The following is a 20,969-nucleotide window of genomic DNA, read 5'->3' as shown; positions in this document are numbered from 1 at the left end:
TCCACAAATATCCTGTCAAACTATAATTTTCAAAACGTTGAAAATATGACTCATATAAATGTAATATAAACAAATGTCAAAGGTTTATTTCACCTATTAAGAAGAGAACAGATAAAACGGTAAAACGGGTTCCAAGAGAATTTTAAAAACAAAAGTTTAAGTAATCCATCAGGAAAGACATTTTAAACATTTAGAAAAAAAAATGCTGGGTTAGGTACAAAACTGGTTAATGTCCCACAGAGCAAGACAGCTATAACTTTTGCGACTATCTTTTCTAACAGAAATCTACAAGTTAACATATAAATTCAATACCTAGATTTTTATCAAGTAGTAAAGAGTCCTAGAGAATTAAATAATTCTTGGAGGAACTTTTTAAACAATACCCCTGTATGGTTTCCAAGTTTTAGGAAATTTTTCTTAACAATACCTGGTGAAATTGTCAGACTGCAGTATCAGAATGCAGCTGCATAAACATCGCTCTTACAATCATGTAGAATTACTTTTTGCCCTTGCTATACCTGGGAATAAACCTGGAAGAAATTTTTGCAAATGGGTAACATCATACATAATGGGTTACATCATATATAATGCAAAAATGTTTTCTGAATCTTGCAAACCTTGTTCACATTTATATTGTCTACTAAAAAAATTCCTGATTTGTTTTTTAACAATACATTTCCTATATTTTACATCTCTCTCCTTATAAGTTCTCTTACGCACTTCTAGTTCATGTAGTAGCGAGAAGGGCTGGACCTTGGGAAAGCCTGAAGAGTGGATACAAACACAACCAGAACATTCTCCCATCACTTGTCACTGCTTTCCTTTTCTTGTCGGTTACATTCTCTCAGATCATCTTCCTCTTCTTGGCAGGGATTCTGACTGACCCCACCTACTTTATGTGCTTACCTCTGGACCAATTGACACTGGCCAGGAAGAGTGAAAGATACTGTGATTAGCAGCCTCTATAATAACCACGTGACTAGACTAAGTAAAGGAGCAATTTTCAAAAAGATGGAGGGAAGATTGCCTCCCAAAGATGGCAAGAGCGCTAGGCAGACAGTAGATGCCCACCAAACCTGATCAGTCACATAATATTGACAAGAGGTTTTTTAATATAATTATTTATTTATTTTTACTTATTTATTTTGGCTGCGCTGGGTCTTAGTTGCGGCACACGGGATCTTCGCTGCAGCAAGCATGCAGGATCTAGTTCCCTGATCCTACATTGGGAGTGTGGAACCTTACCCACTGGACCACCAGGGAAGTCCCAGACAAGTGTTTTTATTATTGTTTCTTAGGCTTTGATGTAGAGAAGATCCTTACAGGCTTAGCAGTAGATACAGAAAAATACAAATATCAAGACAGGATAGTAAATATAATGTGTCTATTTATCAAAGAAATTGTTGTACATGATTAAGATTATAAACTCAATATGATAAACATAATTTATTTAACATGCTTATAAATTAATTATACATTAAGACTAAAATTAAAACCTTTACATTTATCATCTATTTGTATATTTATATATCTTTGAATGTCTTAATACTTACATATAAATACTTACATATTAATAAATCCATTATTACAAATTATTACATGAATATTGACCCAAAGGTGAAAATGACAATTTAGGTTGTCTTTCTGTAAAATGACTCGATTATTTTGTGCCATAGAACAAAATAAATTTTTTTTCAATAAAAAATGTCTTTTCTGTTGTCTCAGTATTCTGTTAGCCCTCATTAATTCTGGCATGTTCTTAAATCATTTTAACAAAAAGTTCCTTATTGCTCCAAAGAGTTAAAAGTTTCTACTAATTATTGTTTCTGGCTGTGATTTGCTTTAAGAATAATGCCTGGACAAAATAAAACATTCCCTATAACTTGTGCCTGCCTCTACAAACTTGTGTCTTATGTTTATAACTTTTACCCTCTAGGCATTCTTGATTTTGCCTTTCCCAAATTCAGAAAAATAAAACTATATGGACGATAGAGTTGATTTACAGATGGAATGGAAAAACTCTATCTCTGGATCTCCTGGATGACATTTTTGACTCTTGGCCAAAAAGGGGTCAGTTTTATGATCTGTGAGTTAAAGAATGAAACTCCCTTAGAAATCAGTTCTACCCCCAAGGTCAGCTTCTTTAGTGATGGTGTGCAACTGGCCCAACCAGTTAAGTTAGCTGGCAGAGTCATAAACATCTATTCTGGGAGCCTCGGTTTTGAGTTCCAGCCGAGGCTAAGAAAGCCCTCGTAGATCGTGGTGGTTCAGCCAGGACACTGGACGTGCTGCGTGTGTGAACGTGTCCCCTGGGAAGCTTGAGCCTGGTAGAGGCCACTTCTCCGACCTGTCATTCTTGCCTGAACTTCTTGCTGTGCTCTCTCCTTCACCTGTAAATCAAAGCATTACCTGACTTGACTCTTTGGGGTCTCATGAGTCCTTTCAAATGTCCCAACTTGGGAAATTTTTTCAATTAAGATGTCTTTTGATGACTAACCTATCATTGAATTTCCTGGAAAGACCACTAGGTACCACAAAATTTTATTTTAAAAATAGGTAAAAATAATCAGGTTTACTTGGCATTCTCCATATTTTCATTAATTTAGAAAAACTGTACAAACTCTTTTGATTATGAAACTTGAAAGGGGGGAGGACCTGATAAATCAAAATGAAAATTTACCTTCCCAGGTTAATTATGTCTAAATAAAATGTATTAATATAAGTACATATCAATAATTGTATACTTTTCAGGTTAAAAGAAACATATCTGTTATTAAATAAAGGACTGGTAAAGTAAGTTTTAAAAGACTTTTTTCCCTGGGTTTTAGACTTAAATGCCTTGTCAATTGGAAATAATTATAATACATTTATGGGATAAATTAAAGGCCCTGGAGACAAGTTATTGTCATCATTGCTTCTTCTTCACTTATCACACTACCCATAGCTGTAGCACCTTGAACCTAACAATTCTCCTTCCACACATGAGCAAGAAAAATCCCTTGCCTATTATTTTTTGTTTTGTTGGCCGTGCCACACGGCTTGTGGGGTCTTAGTTCCCCAACCACGGATTGAACCCAGGCCCTCGGCAGTAAGAGCACAGACTGCTAACGTCTGGACCACCAGGGAATTCCCAAGAAAAATCCCTTGATTGTTTAACATGTGTTAGGAAATTGCTTGTGCCCTATCTGGACCTTTGGGCTAATCTCAGCTGATCTGAATTGGCCAAATGCTTATCTCCAGAACTGCCTGGAGCATGAGAGTGACCCTTGGAAACACTATGAGATACATGAAATAAAGGTTCTGTAACCATAGATCTGTGAGTTATTTTGAGACAGAGGTACCAGTCTGTCAACAACGTTCAGTAGTAATAACTGGATTTAACTTGCACCTGACGGGCAGAGTTGCCAGTTCAGACTGGTCACGTGGCTGGAATGTGCCTGGGCCACCAATGAGCTTACCTGGAGCAGGCTTTAGGTTTCTTGGCACCAAGGTGCTTCACACACATGGCAGTGGACGTTCAAAACCTTGAAGACAAAGTGTATCCTGGGCAACCCAGTGGTGGAAGGGTAAGGAAACCGCACCTGAGATCTCCAGGGCCCTCCCAGTGCATATTCTTCTCCTGCTATTATAATATATAATATATATAGCTATAATATTGCTATATTATATTTGTTGCCTGTAACATGAGCATAAACTGAGTCCTGTGAATCCTTTCAGTAATTAAACAGTCAAACATAATAATGCACCTTTTGGTAACCCTAATTTAATTTTGTTCATTTATAGTTCATACTTAAACACAAAAACTAGAGGTTGTCAAGCAAGTTATGCGCCCAGATTCAAATTCACTCTTGGCATATGGGCCTCTTCCAAAAGAGAATTCACTTCAGATAACAATTACCTGGGCCAGCCTGCCAGTTAGCATGAAATAAAAGAGCAAATATTGATCCAATCACTATTTTCTACTATGCTTTGATGATTCTTTGCTTATTTTTAAGGTAGATTAAGACTTTTTCTGCCAGACTATTATTAAAGAACTTTGAAGAATTTTGCCTTTTACTCAAAAACTTCATTATCTTTATCCTTAATCTTTACAAAAATGTAGAGAAAGCCAAGGAATTCTAAAACTGAAAATTGTCAAAGTTCTCAGAGACTGGAATTTCCACATCTCAAGGTACCCCCATTAGTCTTAATGACATGGGCTATAACTCCCTTTATGAGTTAATAACAGCCCACTCTGCATTTAGAAGTTTCACTCTAATCCTAGTCTTTGCCTTACTGCAAACTGATATTAGTAATCTTATCATTAAACAGGTATGAGTGGCTTTTCCAAATTAATCACAGAAGCAATCTCTGAATGACCTGAAATCTGAAGATTGAGTCTTCTGGAAAAGAAAATAAAGGGAGATTTGCCTTGGCTCCAACAAATAGGACCTTATCAGGTACTGCTAATAATTAACACAGTAATGAAACTCTAGGGTAGTGATCCTTGGATTCATATTTTCAATTAAAAGCAATACATCATTTTCTCTAAATCATCGGACTTCCACTTCATTGGTAGACCTCAAGCTGAGAGTTCTTTGAAATCTCCCAGAAGTAGACGGTCCCCCAAAATAACAGTTGACTCAAAACCCTCAGCTGAAACTAATTACACAAAGTAGACAGTTTCTGCTCAAATCTCTGTAACAGTATTCATTTTCAGAGAACTCAACACCCTTTTTCTTTGGGTTTTTTTCTACATTGACGCTGCCTGGTAAATGACTAAAGGGTTCTCAGTACGGTTTTCTACAATTTCATTTTCTTCCTTCTAAACCCCTAGGGTCTTTTTGTGCCATTTAAAGAGAGACAAAACATTCTCATGCATTTTCCTCAGACCATAATCACTGCTATAAGTCTAATTGGTGGATCAATACCCACTTGACCCTGCTGAAAAAAATTAATAGGTGTTTTTAAAAACATTTTCAAAACAGACTTCCTTATGCAGATTTCTTCTGGTCCTAAAAGTTCTCTCACATCATAAATCCCAACCTTCAACCTTGTAAAAATTGGACTATACACATCAACAGAATGATTCTTGTAAGATCATTAAACCCTGCCAACCAAACCTAGTTTACTGAGAAGCAGGAACCACCCTCACTGCAATAGTCAGTTTGCTCTCTTCAGAGTCACTGTATCCTGCTTTGAAGGAATTGTTTAACTTAACATATTGTTTAAGTATCAATATATAAAGAGTATCAGTATCAGTATCAATATATAAAGAGTAACTCCAGCCATTTCTCAAAAGAAAAGCAATCCAATATGTAAATTCACATCAATTTAGTCAGCATGTGTGATAAATTAAAAATTAATTTTAGGAATAAGTGAGGGTTCTAGCTCCACTAAGATGAAGTAAGCATATTCTACCCTGACTCTCCCACTGAATACAGCTATAAAACATGAAATAGGATGGGAGGAAGTTAGTTCAGGACTCTGAAAAGTAAATAGTAGCAGGTGGATTAGGAAAGAAGAACAAAACTCAAGTGTCACTGGGCTCTCTCAGTATCACCCTGCCAACCAGTTAGTGGGCACCAGAGTGCAGACAGAACTTCAGGAGAAGACCTCTAGTTCTGACGTGAGAGAGAAACTCATAATACTTAGAGAATCTGAAAATCCCCTACTTTCCCCTACTTTTTTGCCTCTTTTTCTTTCCCCTCTATTAACTTGTGACCTAGTTCCCAAGAAATTCCATGGTAGGCATTGTAGCATTCTCAGGTAATACAGGCCAGCAGGATCCAAAACTATGCAGAAGGGAAAGCTTCCTCTTTTTTCAGGGGAGCTGCAGTTCCAAGAGAGTGGATCCAACCTCTCTTGCCTTTATACTGTCTCTATAGTCTCTTGTCACATGGCCCTAGATTCAGGTGCAGTTGTGGAGCACACAATAGAGCAGCGGGGTAACCAAAGCTTTCTAGATAGAAGACCAAAAAGAGAACATTAAGGAACTAGAATGTAACCAAGAGATTGCAGTGAGGGAAGAATTTGGGAAAGTGACGCCATAAAGTTGTTTATGAACTACCCTGGGCTCACCCTTAAACTGTATATGCTTGGATCAGATACTATTCATTATATCAAATATTTTGAGAAATGAACTATATAGATACACCACTGCCTAAGTCCCAGATTTGCCATCAGGTGGTATACATGCAAGATAAATCCAAAGATCACTGCAAAATCTGAGAAATGAACCATAGTTCACAGAGGCAGGGGAACCTTGTGGCCTAAACCTAACCAGGTCGACTGCCTTCTGAAACAAAAATATCAACATTTTACAGGATATAAATAGGACCCAATGTCTTAAGACCTCATTTTCAAAAACTCTTCAATATAATCTAAATTTACATTGCAAGTGAATAACAAGGAAAATATAAATTTATGTAGGGTAAAACCAAAAGATGTCAATGCCAAGATGTCATAGAGATTGTAATTATTTGGCAAAGATGTTGAAGCAGCTATTACAAGAGTGCCTTACCAAAAATCAAGAACAGTCTTGAAGCCAGTGAAAGAATAGAGAGTCTCAACAAAGAAATATTTTTTTAAAAGAATGATCAAATAGTAATTTTAGAAATGAAAAACATAACGTAAAAAACTCATTGAAGTGGAGCAACAAGAACTTTCATGCATCGGTGGTGGGAACGCCACTTTGGAAGACAGGTTGGCAGTTTCTTACAAAACTAAACAATTATTCTTACAGCATGATCCAGCAATCGTGCTCCTTAGAGTTTAACCAAAGGAGTTGAAATTTTATGTCCACACAATAACCTGCACACAAATGTATATAGCAGCTTTATTCATAATTGCCAAAACTTGGGCTCAACCAAGATGTCCTTCAGTAGGTGAATGGAAAAAGAAACTGTGGGGACTTCCCTGGTGGTGCAGTGGTTAAGAATCTGCCTGCCAATGCAGGGGACATGGGTTCGAACCCTGGTCCGGGAAGATCCCACATGCCACGGAGCAACTAAGACCGTGGGCCACAACTACTGAGCCTCCGCTCTAGAGCCCATGAGACACAATTACTGAAACCCACATGCCACAACTACTGAAGCCCGCGCATCTAGGGCCCGTGCTCCGCAACAAGAGAAGCCACTGCAATGAGAAGCCCACATACCACAACAAAGAGTAGCCCCCGCTCGCCGCAACTAGAGAATGCCTGTGGGCAGTAACAAAGACCCAACACAGCCAAAAATAAATATAAATAAATAAATTTATTAAAAGAAAAAAAAGAAGCTGTGGTCCATCCAGACAATGGAATATAACTCACTGATAAAAAGAAATGTGGTATCAAGCCATGAACAGACATGAAGGGTGGGGGAGACGTGGAGCAACCTTATATGCATATTACTAAGTGAAAGAAGCCAATCTGAAAAGCTATGATTCCAACTATATGACACTCTGGAAAAGACAAAACTTCATACACAGTAAAAAGATCCGTGGAAGCCAGGGATTAGGAAGGAAGGAGGGGTGAGTAAGCAGACCACAGTGGATTTTTAGGGCAGGGAAACTATTCTGTATGATACTGTAATGGTGGACACATGATATTATACATTTTTCAAAACTCATAGAATGTATAACACCAAGAGTCAACCCTGATGTAAACCATGGACTTTGCTGTAAAGCATGGACTTTGGTGGCTAGTGATGTGTCAGTATAGGTTCATCAGTTGTAACAAGTGTACCACTCTGGTGGGTGTGTTGATAGTGGGAGAAGCATATGGAGGAGCAAAGAGTACACGTGAACTCTTATAGTTTCTGCTCGATTTTGCTGTGAACCTAAAACTTCTCTAAAAAATAAACTCGGGCTTCCCTGGTGGTGCAGTGGTTGAGAGTCCGCCTGCTGATGCAGGGGACACGGATTCGTGCCCCGGTCTGGGAGGATCCCACATGCCGTGGAACGGCTGGGCCCGTGAGCCATAGCCGCTGAGCCTGTGTGTCCGGAGCCTGTGCTCCGCAACGGGAGAGGCCACAGCAGTGAGAGGCCCGCGTACCGCAAAAAAAATAAATAAATAAAGTTGATTTAAGAAAAAAAAGGAACTCAGTGGATGAATTCAGTATCAGAATGGAGGAGAGAAGAAAGAAGACAGAGGAAAGATGAAGTGAACTTGAATATAAGTCAAGAGAAATAATCCAATCTCAAAACAGAGAAATTTGGGCTTCCCTGGTGGCGCAGTGGTTGGGAGTCCACCTGCCAATGCGGGGGACGCGGGGGACGTGGGTTCGTGCCCCGGTCCCGGTAAGATCCCACATGCCGTGGAGCGGGCCGCTGAGCCTGTGCTCCGCAACGGGAGGGGCCACAGCGGTGAGAGGCCCGCGTACAGCAAAAAAAAACAAAAAAAAACAGAGAAATTTTAAAAGATTTTTAAAAAATGAATAGAGGAAAATAGGAGAGTGGGGAACTCCAGGGCTCTGTCCCTTTACAAAAACCTGATGAGCTGGCAAAAGCTGTCAGCATCATTTTTTTGCAGAACTCTGGAGTCTAGTCAAAAACCTACAACCAGGGGAAAGCTTGATGAAGAGAGAAGCTGTTGCTTTGCAGTAAGAGACAGCTGTGGTGATTTAAATTGCCTACGTCCCACATGCTATACCCCTATTTGGTGCCAGCCACCAGGACTGCACCCACATTCCTGGTGCAGGAGGCTAGTGCCAGAGGGAGCAATGCAGAATTTCTCGAAGAATTCTCTAAGAATTGTGGTTGTAAGTTCCAGCCCATCCGGTGGCTGTCTGAAGGGCTTGACTTTATTTTGCCTGACTCAAGCATTTCTAGGGCTAAGGTGACAGCCTAGGAGGCTTTTGCTGTATGCATTTAAAGGCAGAAATATTGGCTGTGGCAGCCTCGGGCTAGGGATAACAGTTGGGACAAGCAACAAACAGACTGAAAACCCTGGGAAACAGCAGGCAGGGAAAAGAGATATGTGGGGGTAAAGGGGCCTTTAAAGGCTCCCATGTATACCAGGGAATCAGGTATACATAGTGTCAGGGGTGGGTACATGCTCAAAGAAGGCCTGAGAAGACTCCAAGCTTTTACCTCTGAGTGGCCTTCAGGCTCTGTGCAAGCTGTGAGTGAAGGCTAAGGCAGAATTGTAAGCAGCGTGGCTGAGCATTGAAGGAGTGCTCCAACATAGAACCAATCTGCCAAGACTGGGCGAGTATTTTCTTCTCTTCTTTCCTTTTCTTTTTCCATTGAAAGAAACTCTGTCAAAATACCAGGTGACCCCCAAGTTAATGGAACACAGACTTCACATCACAAACAATACAGACTTAACCAAAATAGTTTGGAGAAGTCACAAAACAAGCAAACAGCAACAGCCTACAACAAACAGCAAAAACAAACCCTGAAGAGGGGGGAAATCTGATTTCCAGGGTTGTCACATTTAATATTAAAAATCTCCACGTTTAAACAACAGAAAATTACAACACATGCAAATAAACCGGGAAGTATGGCTCATTCACAGGGGGAAGGAAAGAAACTAATAGACACTGTCCATGAGGACACCTAGACATTTAGACTTACTAGACGGAAACATTAAATCAACTCTCTTAAATATGCTCAAAGAGCTAAAGGAAGTCATGGAGAAAGAACAAAGGAACCAGGAGAATATGTCTCACCAAATACAGAATATTAGTAGAAATTATAGAAATGAAACAAATAGAAATTCTGGAGATAAAAGTACAGATAGATCAATTGACATCCAGTTTAAGAAGTGAAAAGAGAAAAGAAGGAAAGAAATGATCCAAACCTAACAGACCTATGAGACACCATCAAGTATACTGACATATACATACCCGGAGTCCCAGAAGGAGAAGAGAGGAAGAAACAAAAAGACTATTTGAAGAAATAATGGCCCAAAGTGTCCCAGATTAGATGAAAATCATAATCTAAATATCCAAGAATCTCAATGAACTCCAAGAAGCATAAACCAAGAGAGATTCGCAGGAAAACACATAGTCAAATTGTCAAATCCCAAAGACAAAGGGAGAATCTAGAAAGCAGCAAGAGGGAAGTGATTCATCACATACAAGAGATACTGTGTGTAATTAATAGCCCATTTTTCTTTGGAAACTGGAAGCCAGAAGACAGTGGGATGACATATATAAAGGACTGAAAGAAAAGAACCGTCCATCAATAATTGCATATCCGGGAAAACAAAAACAGAAAGAGCTCATTACTAGTAGACCTGTGCTACAAGAAATGCTAAAGGGAGTCCTCCAGGCTGAAATAAAAGGATAATTGAAGCCATATGAAGAGATAAGGAACACAACAGTAAATGTAGCTACATAGATAAATATAAAAACCAGTAATATTGTATGTCTGGTTTATAACTCCTTTTTTTCCCTACATGATTAAAAGATAAATAAAGCAATAATTATATATTTATGTTAATTGACCCACAATGTATAAACATGTAATTGGTAAAAATAACAACATAAAGGGGGGAGATGGAGTTTTAAAGGATCAGAGTTTTTATGTATTGGGTTGGCCAAAAAGTTAATTTGGGGTTTTCCATAAGATGTTATGGAAAACCCCGAATGATCTTTTTGGCAAACCCAATACTACTGAAAGTATCTTGGTTCTAATTCAAACCTGATTCTTACAAAGTTAAAATGCTAATTGTAACCCCAGGGTTACCCTAGTATTACAGACTGTATTGTGTCTCCCCAAAATTCATATGTTGAAGCCCTAGCTCCCAATGTGGATGGTATTTGAAGATGGGGCCTTTGGGAGGTAATTAGATGAGGTCATGAGGGTGAGGTCTTCATGATGAGATTTATACCCTTATAAGAAGAGACCAGAGTGTGCTTGTTCTCTCTCTCTCTTTTCCCCACCATGTGAAGACAGAAATAGAAGTAGGCCTTCTGCAAGCTAGGAAGAGAGCTCTCATCAGAAACTCATTGCCAGTATCTTGACCTTGACCTTGGACTTTTCAGTCTCCATAACTGTGAAAAATAAATGGCCGTTGCTGAAGCCACACAGTCTATGATATTTTGTTATAGCAGCCAAGCTGACTAAAACATCCAGGAAATAACCTTTTTTTAAGTATACAGAAAAGGAAACAAGATGGGAGTCAGAATAGTAAACTAGAAAAAAAAAATCACTCATAGAACGAGGCAGTAGTGAGGGATAAAAAGAAAATTGAGGAATAAAAAGAAAATAAGACATAGAGAAAACAAATAGCAAAATTGCAGAAGTATATCCTTTCTTATCGATAATTGAACTGTAAATGGATTGAACCCTCCAATTAAAAAGAAGAGATTGGAAGAATCAATTTTTAAAAATGATCCAAATATATGGTGTCTAAAAGAGACTTACTTTAAATCCAAGGACATAAATAGATTGAAAGTAAAAGGATGAAAAATAAATTCCATGCAATAAAAAAATGCCAAAAGAGACCTGGGATGGATATACTAATATCAGACAACATGGACTTGAAGTCAATAATCGTGATGAGACAAAGAAGGACATTACATGTTGACAAAAGGGTCAATATATCAAGATATGCCAATTATAAACATATATGCCTCTAACAAAAGAACCACAAAATATATGAAGCAAAAAACTGACATAATTGAAAGGAGAAATAGTTTTACAGTAACAGTTAGAAACTTCAGTACCCCACTCTAAAGAATAGATAAAACAACAAGCCAGAAGATCAGTTGAAAAATAGAGGACTTGAATGATGCTATGAACCAACTGTATCTAAAAGACATCTAGAGAAGACCCTACCCAAAACAGCAGATTGCATATTTTTCTCAAGCACATGTGGAATATTCTCCATGATAGATAGTATGTCAGACAACAAAAACAAATCAAGTCTCAATAAATACTAAATGATCGAAGCCATAAAAATCAATCCTATTTCTATGTATTAGCAATGTAGAGTTGGAAACAGGATTTCTAAAATGCCATTTAGAATGGCTCTAAAAAACTAAATATTTATACCTATACTTAGGTATAAATCTAACAAAACAAATATAGGATGTGTATGGCTGAAAACCTCAAGATGCTGAAGAGCTAAATAAATGGAGAGAAATACTGTGTTCATGGATTCAAAGACTCAAAGGAGTAAAGATAAGAAATTGATCTACAGATTTAACTCAATTCAAAAAATTCTGGCAAGACTTGTGAAGACACAGACAAGCTGATTCTAACATTTATATAGAAAGTTAATAAATAAGAATAGCTAAGATACTTTTGGAAAAGAAGAATAAAGTTGGAGAAATTATACCATTTGATTTTTTAAGTCCTTTTATAAAGTTAGAATAATTTAAACAGTGTGGTATCAGTAAAGGAAGAGACACATAAATCAATGAAACCAAGTAGAAAGTCCAAAAGTAGATTTACCCAAATATGACCTTTGATTTTTAACAGTAGTGCAAAAGAAATTCAGTGAAGAAAGCATAATTTTTTTCAACTAATGGAACTGGAACAATAGGATACCCTTACGTAAAACAAAACAAAACACCTCTACCTAAATATGCTAGATTATACAAAAATTTACTCAGAATGGATTATTGATCTCAATGGAAAAATGAAACTATATAAAACTTTTAGAAAAAAAATAGAATAAAACTTCTGTGACCTAGGGTTAGACAAAAAAGTTCTTTCACATGAAACTCTAAAACAATACAAAAAAATTGAACGTTATCAAAATTAAAATCTTTTGCTGCATGAAAGACACAGTCAAGAGAATGAAAAGACAAACTACATACTGAGAAAAAAATATTTGTAAACCATGTATTCAGTAGAGAACATGTATCAAGGATTTACCAAGAAATCTCAAAACTCAACACTACGAAGACAACCCCACTAAAAAATGGGCACTGAACCCCCATGTTTGAATAGGCACTTCACCACGAGGAGATATAGATGGCAAATAAGTATGTGAAAAAGTGTTCAACATCATTATCCACAATGCAAATTAAAATTAACAATGAGATACCATGACAAACCTATCGGAATGACTAAAATTATAAAATACCGACAATGCTAAGTGCTGTCAAAGATGCGGAAAAATAGCAATTCACGCGCATTGCTAACGGGGATGCAAAATGATATAATCATTCTGAAAAGCAGTTTGGCAGCTTCCTACAAAGTTAAACACACCACATGACCCAGCAATCCCACTCCTGGGTATTTAGCCAAGAGAAATGAAAACTAATATTCATGCAAAAACCTGTACACAAATATTTATAGCAGCGGTATTCACAGTCATCAAAAACTGGAAACAAACCAATGTCCTTCAAATAGAGAAACAAACTGTGGCACATATATATAATGTATATAGACATTACTACTCAGCAATTAAAAACAAGTAAGCTATTGATACAAACAACAACCTGGATGAATCTCAAAGGTGTTACGCTGAGTGAAAGAAACCAATCTCTAAAGGTCACATACTATATGATTCAATTCACATGATATTCTCAAAAGATAAAACTATAGCAACGGAAAACAGATAATGATTTTTATGAGTTGCTGGTGGGGGAGCTTTTGATTACAGACAAATAGCATGAAGGAGTTCTTCGGGTTATAGAATTTTTCAATATCCCAATTGTGATGGCAGTTACGCAGATCTGTACATGTGCTAAAATTCATAGAGCTAAACACCAAAAACGTCAAAAATAAGAAAAATAAACATATATAGCCAACATCTTAGCACACAAAGGTGCACAATAAGTGTTTGTTGGATCGAATTACAAACAATGTTGAAGATCACTACTGCCCATATTTCACCCTGCCCCAACATAGTTGAAATTATTGTGTCCACTGGCTGATTATGTGTGTGTAAGCAAGAATGAGGTTGTCCTGGAGAGAAGACAAGTCAGTTAGAGACAAACTTCAGGATACTTTCACCATCATGGACACAGTTATCTTTAAGGTCACCAGGTCCAAAACTCTCATACACAACACAATCCTTTGGAGGAAGACTATAATAAACATGTGTTAATTGTTTCACTAACTGCTACTCCTTTCCTTTTTCTTAACAGCTCCAGAATCTCCCCAGGTGGGATTAAGCCCAACCCCAAATTTAAAAATGGCTTCTAATTACATTAAAGCAATCAGTCTTTTATTTTCTTTGACCCCTGTGATTGACTTAGTGATTGGCTCCAGGAACTAAGAAAGGCAATTGAGGCCAACTGGACACTATTTCTGGATTACTGTGTGAGCTATGACGTAAAATCCCTTTTTTTGTTGGGTTTGAGCCTGGAACCATGTCACTCTAAGGACTGGTTACCATCTTTCAGTGATAAAGAGAAAATCCACTGAGAGAGCAAGGAGGCAGAGAAATGAACTGAGAGTGAAAAACTGGTTCCCGGCCATAACATTTTCCCCTCCAGTCCAGTTTCCCACTTAACTAGGTGATAAAAATACCAGACCCCTTCCCAGTCCTGCTAGCCCAAATCTCTAGGGAAGTCCTGGAAAACTTAGTCACACCTGGAGCTAGCTCTAAGGTTGGAGTTTTCAGGAATATAGACCAATAAATTTCTTTTATTATTTCAGAGAATTTGTGATAGGTCTGTTACTTACCAACCAAAGCATCCTAGCTGACAGAAGCCAGCTAGATTTGTTTCCTTTTATTTTTAAAATCATTTCTTTGCAGAGAACTAAGCATAAGATCAAAATGGGATATTATTTACATGCCTCTGATAAGTTCAAAGGACAACCTCAATTAGGATTTCCAGAACAACCTGAAAAAAAAAACAGGTTGAGAAATCTCTCTTCCCTCCCACTGCTCCTCCCTCTGGCTCTCCTTTCTTTGATTAAATAGGCATTAGGACACCTTTTCAAAAAGGCTTTTCTGTGGTGTTCAGAAGCATTTCTAGAAATTGAAACCTCAGACTTTCCAAGATGTACCTCAGTGCTGCATATCACCGCATACCTCTAAGTGATGGAAACAGCATTCCTATCATCGGTCTTGGTACCTACTCAGAACCTAGATTGGTAAGCTTGTCTCTCTCTGTTTTTTTTTTTTTTTAATTAACACTTTCCTAAAGGATAATCTGTAATTCATTTTGAATGGATTTCATTGATTTAATTATTGTAATAATGAATGCAACCTTGAAGGACTGCTGTTTGGCTGAATAAGTACTGAGCCAATGGTTAAACTAAATCAGTTTATGATTTTAAAGTATCTTGGCTTAAAGAATGGGACCTTTCTGCTTCCTTGACTAAAATTCAGCCTGAATGCTGGTTATAAGGTTGAACTGAAGTACGTAAAATTTCTGAGTTTATGATTTTTTTAAGTTCATATTTGAGAATTTTTAGTTCAGTCCAACAAAACATTTAGTGAAAACCTACCATGTATGAAGCACTAGGCTATAGAAGCTTCAAATATGAAGAGAATAGTGTCTCTGCTGTCTAGGGATTAAAAATCTAATAGAGGAGACAGACTCTAATAACTAATTAATCATAGAACAATGAAGAGTAAATGCTGTCTGAGAATTTTAAACAGTATCTCTCTGAAAACACAGGAAAGGGAATAGTTAGATTTGACCATGAGGACTGAAGTGGGTTTCCATTAAAACACAGAAAAGCTTCTACTTGTAAGAAAAATATCTTTCTGCTTTCCACATTGCAATTCCACATTTAATGCTAATTACCAGAATAAACAGTGGTTATATCTAGAAATGCTACTGAAATTTGAATGATCATGTGTGAATGAACTCTGTTAAACTAAGTATAAGTTAACTAGGCAGAGAAGCAGAGCTGAGGCAGGACATTGTAGGCAGAAAGAGAAGCACAGAGGCACAAGGATATGAATCTGATTATGTCATGCCTCTGCCTGACACGGTTAAGTGTTAAAAAAAATTTAGCTATTATTATTGTATGCATTTACATCTCCATATCCTCTGATGCACACATATATATATATATAAAAATATATATATACAAATATATATATACATATACATATACATATATATATATATATATATATATATCCTTTCATTCACTTGACAAGGATTACCTGAACACCCAGCACGCATACTATACTGGGAATATAAAGCTGAACAAGACATGGTCTCTTTCCTGATGGATTTTACATCTTACAGGGAAGATGGCACAGAAAATTTTAGCTATTATTATTGTAGTACTCTTTGTAGTACTTTATAGTACATGCATTTTCTAATTTAATCCTCACAACATTATGAGAGAGATACCATTTTACAGATGAGAGAACTGAAGCATGGCAAGATAAAGTAAAATGTCCCAAACTTATAATGGTGAGGAAGAGAACTGGAATTTGAACCAATGCAGTTTTGGCCCAGGTCCTATCCTCTGAGTCCCTATACTATATTACCTGTTATAAATGTATGTTATGTCAATGCAGCTGCATATTTCTATGACTTTCTATATATATTTCTATATATGAAAGTATCTAGGAATATATATCCAGAAAGTACCTAGGATGGATGGATAGATAGATAGATAGATAGAATGATACATCTAGGATATGAATCTAATTATGTCATGCCTCTACTCATTTCAATGACTATCAATTATATGGCTCCTTGCTTGCACATCTATCATTCTGTCTATCTCTCTGTCTCTCTATCTGTCTCCTGGAACTCAGTGGGGCTCAAAGTGCTGCATCTACCAATAAATATTATTAAGTGCCTGCTATGTGTCTAGTAATATTAAATGCTACAGGATGGAGACATTCCAAAGCATTCATGTGTCATTTCCCAAAAAGAGTTGTAACTCACTTCAGAAGATAAGACATTACTGCAGTTAGAGAATATGGCATTCGAGGAATATTATTAGAAATGAAGATTGTGCACGCACAAACCACATTTGTGATCAGAAATACAGAACTAAAGGTATGTCTCACAAAATTGGAAACTCTAATGTGAAGAAAAATGCCCACCATGGAAGATTTGGGGGAGGGGTATAGGCAGAGCTAGGTTGAAGGGGAGACGGGGAGTGGGGAGGGTGGAGTATCTCCTAGCTGGAACACTCAGCAGTTTCTGTTCAAAGCCATACAGCTGACAACTCCCTCACCATCTACCCAGGGCTGATGAGACAGACACTAGGAGTACCCATGCCCAAGTCGGTCACCAGGAAATAAAAGTACCGAATTAGATTTAACGTCAGAATCTTAGTCCTAGAGATGAAATCTGATGCCAAAATTCAGTCTTCTCTCCTCAGCGTGCCTGAGGTGCTTTTCAAAACCTTTCATTCCACAAGAGATGGAAGGAGAATGACAGGCTGAGGTAACTCATTAACTGAAATGCTTCACATTTCATGTATATAATCAAGTCAGTCAATATTTGTCCTGGGATCCTGTTCCATTTTGATACAGAAGTTAGCAGGCGCCAGGGGAAGATTTAGGCTTGTCTTCAGGGGGAGTCGGGGTAGGAGCAGAGATGAAAGGCTGAGATAAGGAAGACTAACAATAACCTCTCCTCCAGCATCTGCCCATTTGAGACTCCACTGTCACACACGTGACGATAGGAACTGTAGAACAGCAGCCCGGAGGAACATTATTGTGCAGCTGTGTGAGGCCAACCAGCCTAGCTTCTCCTGACTTACAAAGATTTTTTTTCTCTTAATATGCCCACCTTTCTTATTAAGGTGTTTCATGCCTGTGGAGTCGGGGAATTTGAGATGCAACCAGCATTTAGTAGCACCAGGCACTCTGTGCATTTCTCACTTGACAATCACTAACTAATGAAAACTGAACTGTACAAATTATCTATGCACCATTTCCCTAGGACAGAGTCCCAGAATATTTTCATACAGGGATGAAATAGTCTATAATAGCCTCCCAGCAAGTCTCCCTTCTTCCTGTCTCTCTCCCTATATCGCTGTCTGAGAAAGTCCGATAGGCAAGAGTTTTGAATCTTGTTCGTTTTTCTGCTTTGATAGAAATTAATTTGGTTTTTATGTATATCAGCCCATGAGTTAATAACCAGTATTTATCAAAAACTTCAAGTAAAACTCAAGAATGTTACCAAGTGTGCAAATGACACAAATCTGAGACCAATGGTAAATATTTTGGAAAATGGGCAATAATTCAGTTCAATAAATATTTATTGTGTTCCTACCATGTATGAGGCATTTTTCTAGGTAACACAGGGATTGAAACAATGGACTAGAAACAAGGGATTTGAAATCCGTGAGTGACTGAAGGCAGAAAAAATAAATACACTTATAAATAAAATATAAAGAAAAGCTGAAGTGCTTGTCCAAAGATGAAAGTAACAGTGAACAAATCTAGTTATGGGGTAGATCATGAAACACCAAGCTATAGGGCAGGAGCAGCCTAGATTGGGGTTGTAACTGATCCAGTATCCCTTCCTGGGTGGCTCTGGTTAAGATTTCTATAGCTGTAAACAGTTTTCACACTCTGAAGAGTGAGCCAAAGGCTTTGTATGTGGGGCAAAGGAGAGGTGAAGTCCAATCTCTTGAGTACTAAGGAGGAGGCTGAAACATCAAGGGGCCACTGTGATGCAATTTTGTAGTAGGGAAGAGAGATTGGTGTCAATTCTGAATACATGGGCAAGTGAGAATTTATAACCAAGGTGCAGGGTTGGAATCTGTGGGTAGAAAATTACTAAGAGGAAACATCAGGAATACGGGGCCATTCTGGCTAAACTGACCTAACAGGATTCTTGCTGAAGACAGGGTGGGGTGACTAGACACCTCCTGGGGCATGGTGGAGGAGGAGGAACCTGATTTGATATCAAGCGTGAGGAGGAGGGTGAGAGGTTGTGGTTAAACTGACTTAGCAGGATTCTTGCTAAGCTTGGACAGAGCAGAGATGAGTATGAAAGTCCATGTTGGAAAAGAGTTCAAAAGAACCTGATTAGAGTTTGGTCCATGAAAGAATCTTTGTCAGAGTTGAGGATGTTCCCACAATCTCTACCTAAAGGGACCAGGGACCAGGCAGGAACCGTAAATAAGTGGCCCTAGAGAGCCAAGTCTATTTCTCAGTTTTGTTCTGCTTTCCCATTTTGGTAGTAGATATAAGTGCAAGAAATGCTTTCTTCTTCTTTGCTACAAAACAAAAACAAAAAAACACAAAAAACATGTGCAGGTAACACTTAGGAGACGATTGATGGTACAAAACACAATAAACAGAGTACCAGGGATTCCACTCACCATTCTAAATGAAGATGGTAATTTCTCCACTACAGCTAATTGTCATGCATAAACAAAAGTCCAGTGTGGCCTGATCTTCTCACATTTTTCAAAGAATATTGTAAAGTAATTAATAATTTTTAAGTAATGGCAACACTTATATTTTTGTAAAACGCTATATGAGCTAGTATTTTAAGAGTCAAAGAAAACAACTCAGCTGGTGTTTGTTTTTACTTTTAGTAGAGTGTGTATCCTGAGTTCTTTGCAGTACCTGTGACCCCTTCACACTCACACTCCTGCCACAGAAGCCTTGGCTCTTAGAAAGCAAATACCAAGAACTGACTTCTGCATTTTATATCATTCCTCTCCAGAGGCAATGAATGCTGCACATCAAGCTACAAAAAATGGTTTGCCGGGGAGGGGGGGGTTGGGGGGGTAGATGGTAACAAAAAAATACCAGGGAGAAAAAAGTAGGTTCATATTTCAAAGCTATTACCCTGCCAACGTTAAAACGAATTAAAATGAGAAGAGGCAAAATACATAGAGATCAAGTGAGATGGCTTCTCTAATAAATCAGGCAAAAAATAATAAGAACTTAAACTTGGTCGGTGGCTGTGAAGAAAATAATTTGGCTGGGGCCTAAAAAAGAAGTAACTTGGCTGAAGGATACAAATCATGGGGTAGACTCTACAAAGCTTGGCAACCAATTGGAACCAAACAAAGGAGAACAAATAGTAGGTCCAAGGCCACAAATGGATGTTTCATGCCCAGGTTACTACATTCTTTGGATCTAAAGTTTTGAACTTATTTGAGTCACTTACCTTTTATTTTTGATCTACTTCCTTATTTTTTTAACATTTAAAATTTTGAAATATATAGAAGGGTGAATACTTTTAAAGCTAACATCTGAGTAACCACCACACAGATCCAAAATTAGAATATACCAACCCCCAGGAACCCTCTGTGTCCCCTTCCCAATTCAAAACCATCTCTCCCTCAAGAGGTAATTTATCTTCTAACTTTCATGGCAATTATTTTCTTGCTTTTTTCTAAAGGTCATATAACTTTTTTCAGGTAGATTGCCTATCTCCTCTTCATTTAGTTGTTCTTGTGGGGTTTTTTCTTGTTGCTTCATTTGCAACATATTTCTCTGTGTTCTCATTTTGTCTGACTTTCTGTGTTCATGGTCTTCTTTCCACAGTCTGCAGGATCATAGTTCCTCTTGCTTCTGGTGTCTGCCCCCTGGTGGGTGAGGTTGGTCCAGGGGCTTGTGCAGGCTTCCTGTTGGGAGAGACTGGTACCTGCCCTCTGGTGGGTGGAGCTGGGTCGTGTCCCTCTGATGGGCAGGGCCATGTCCATGTCAAGGGGTGTGTGAGCTCAGTACAACTTTAGGCAGCCTGTCTTCTGATGGGTGGGGCTGTGTTCCTATCTTGTGGGTTGTTTGGTGTGAGGCTTTCCAGCACTAGAGTGTGCAGGTTATTGAGTGGGGCCGGGTCTTAGTGCTGAAATGTGGACCTCTGGGAGAGCTCACTCCAATCAATATTCCCTGGGGCTTCCGCTACCAGTGTCCTTGCCCCCACAGTGAGCTATAGTCTACCTTCACCTCCCCAGGAGACCTGCCAAGACCCCTAGGTAGGTCTGGCCCAGGTCCCTATGGAAGTACTCCTGTGTGCTGGATCCCACTGCACGTGAGACCTTGTGTGCACCCTCCAAGAGTGGAGTCTCTGTTTCCCCCGCCCTGTGGAGCTCCTGCACTCAAGCCCCACTGGCCTTCAAGGCTAAATGCTCTGGGGGTCCTTCCTCTCAATGCCAGACCCTCAGACTGGCACAGAGGGCTATTTTTATGTGGGAACATCCCT

General features: G+C 38.4%; 1 protein-coding gene across 2 annotated transcripts in view; it reads left to right on the top strand.

The window, feature by feature from the left end:
* AKR1D1 (aldo-keto reductase family 1 member D1) overlaps positions 1-20,969 on the top strand; it is a 77,228-nt gene that overhangs the window by 29,964 nt on the left and 26,295 nt on the right. For both annotated transcript variants that reach the window (XR_009565184.1, XM_030853937.2), the window contains exons 4-5: positions 4,312-4,439; positions 14,795-14,967. Coding sequence is in view for 1 of the 2 variants with exons in the window: in XM_030853937.2 (XP_030709797.1) it covers positions 14,875-14,967 (93 nt within the window). In the remaining variant the exon portion in view is untranslated. The remainder of the gene's footprint in view (positions 1-4,311; positions 4,440-14,794; positions 14,968-20,969) is intronic.

The sequence above is a fragment of the Globicephala melas genome, chromosome 9 (assembly GCF_963455315.2).
Source record: "Globicephala melas chromosome 9, mGloMel1.2, whole genome shotgun sequence".
NCBI lineage: Eukaryota > Metazoa > Chordata > Mammalia > Artiodactyla > Delphinidae > Globicephala > Globicephala melas.
Note: the sequence above shows the minus strand (reverse complement) of the source record. Positions and strands in the feature narration are given on the sequence as shown.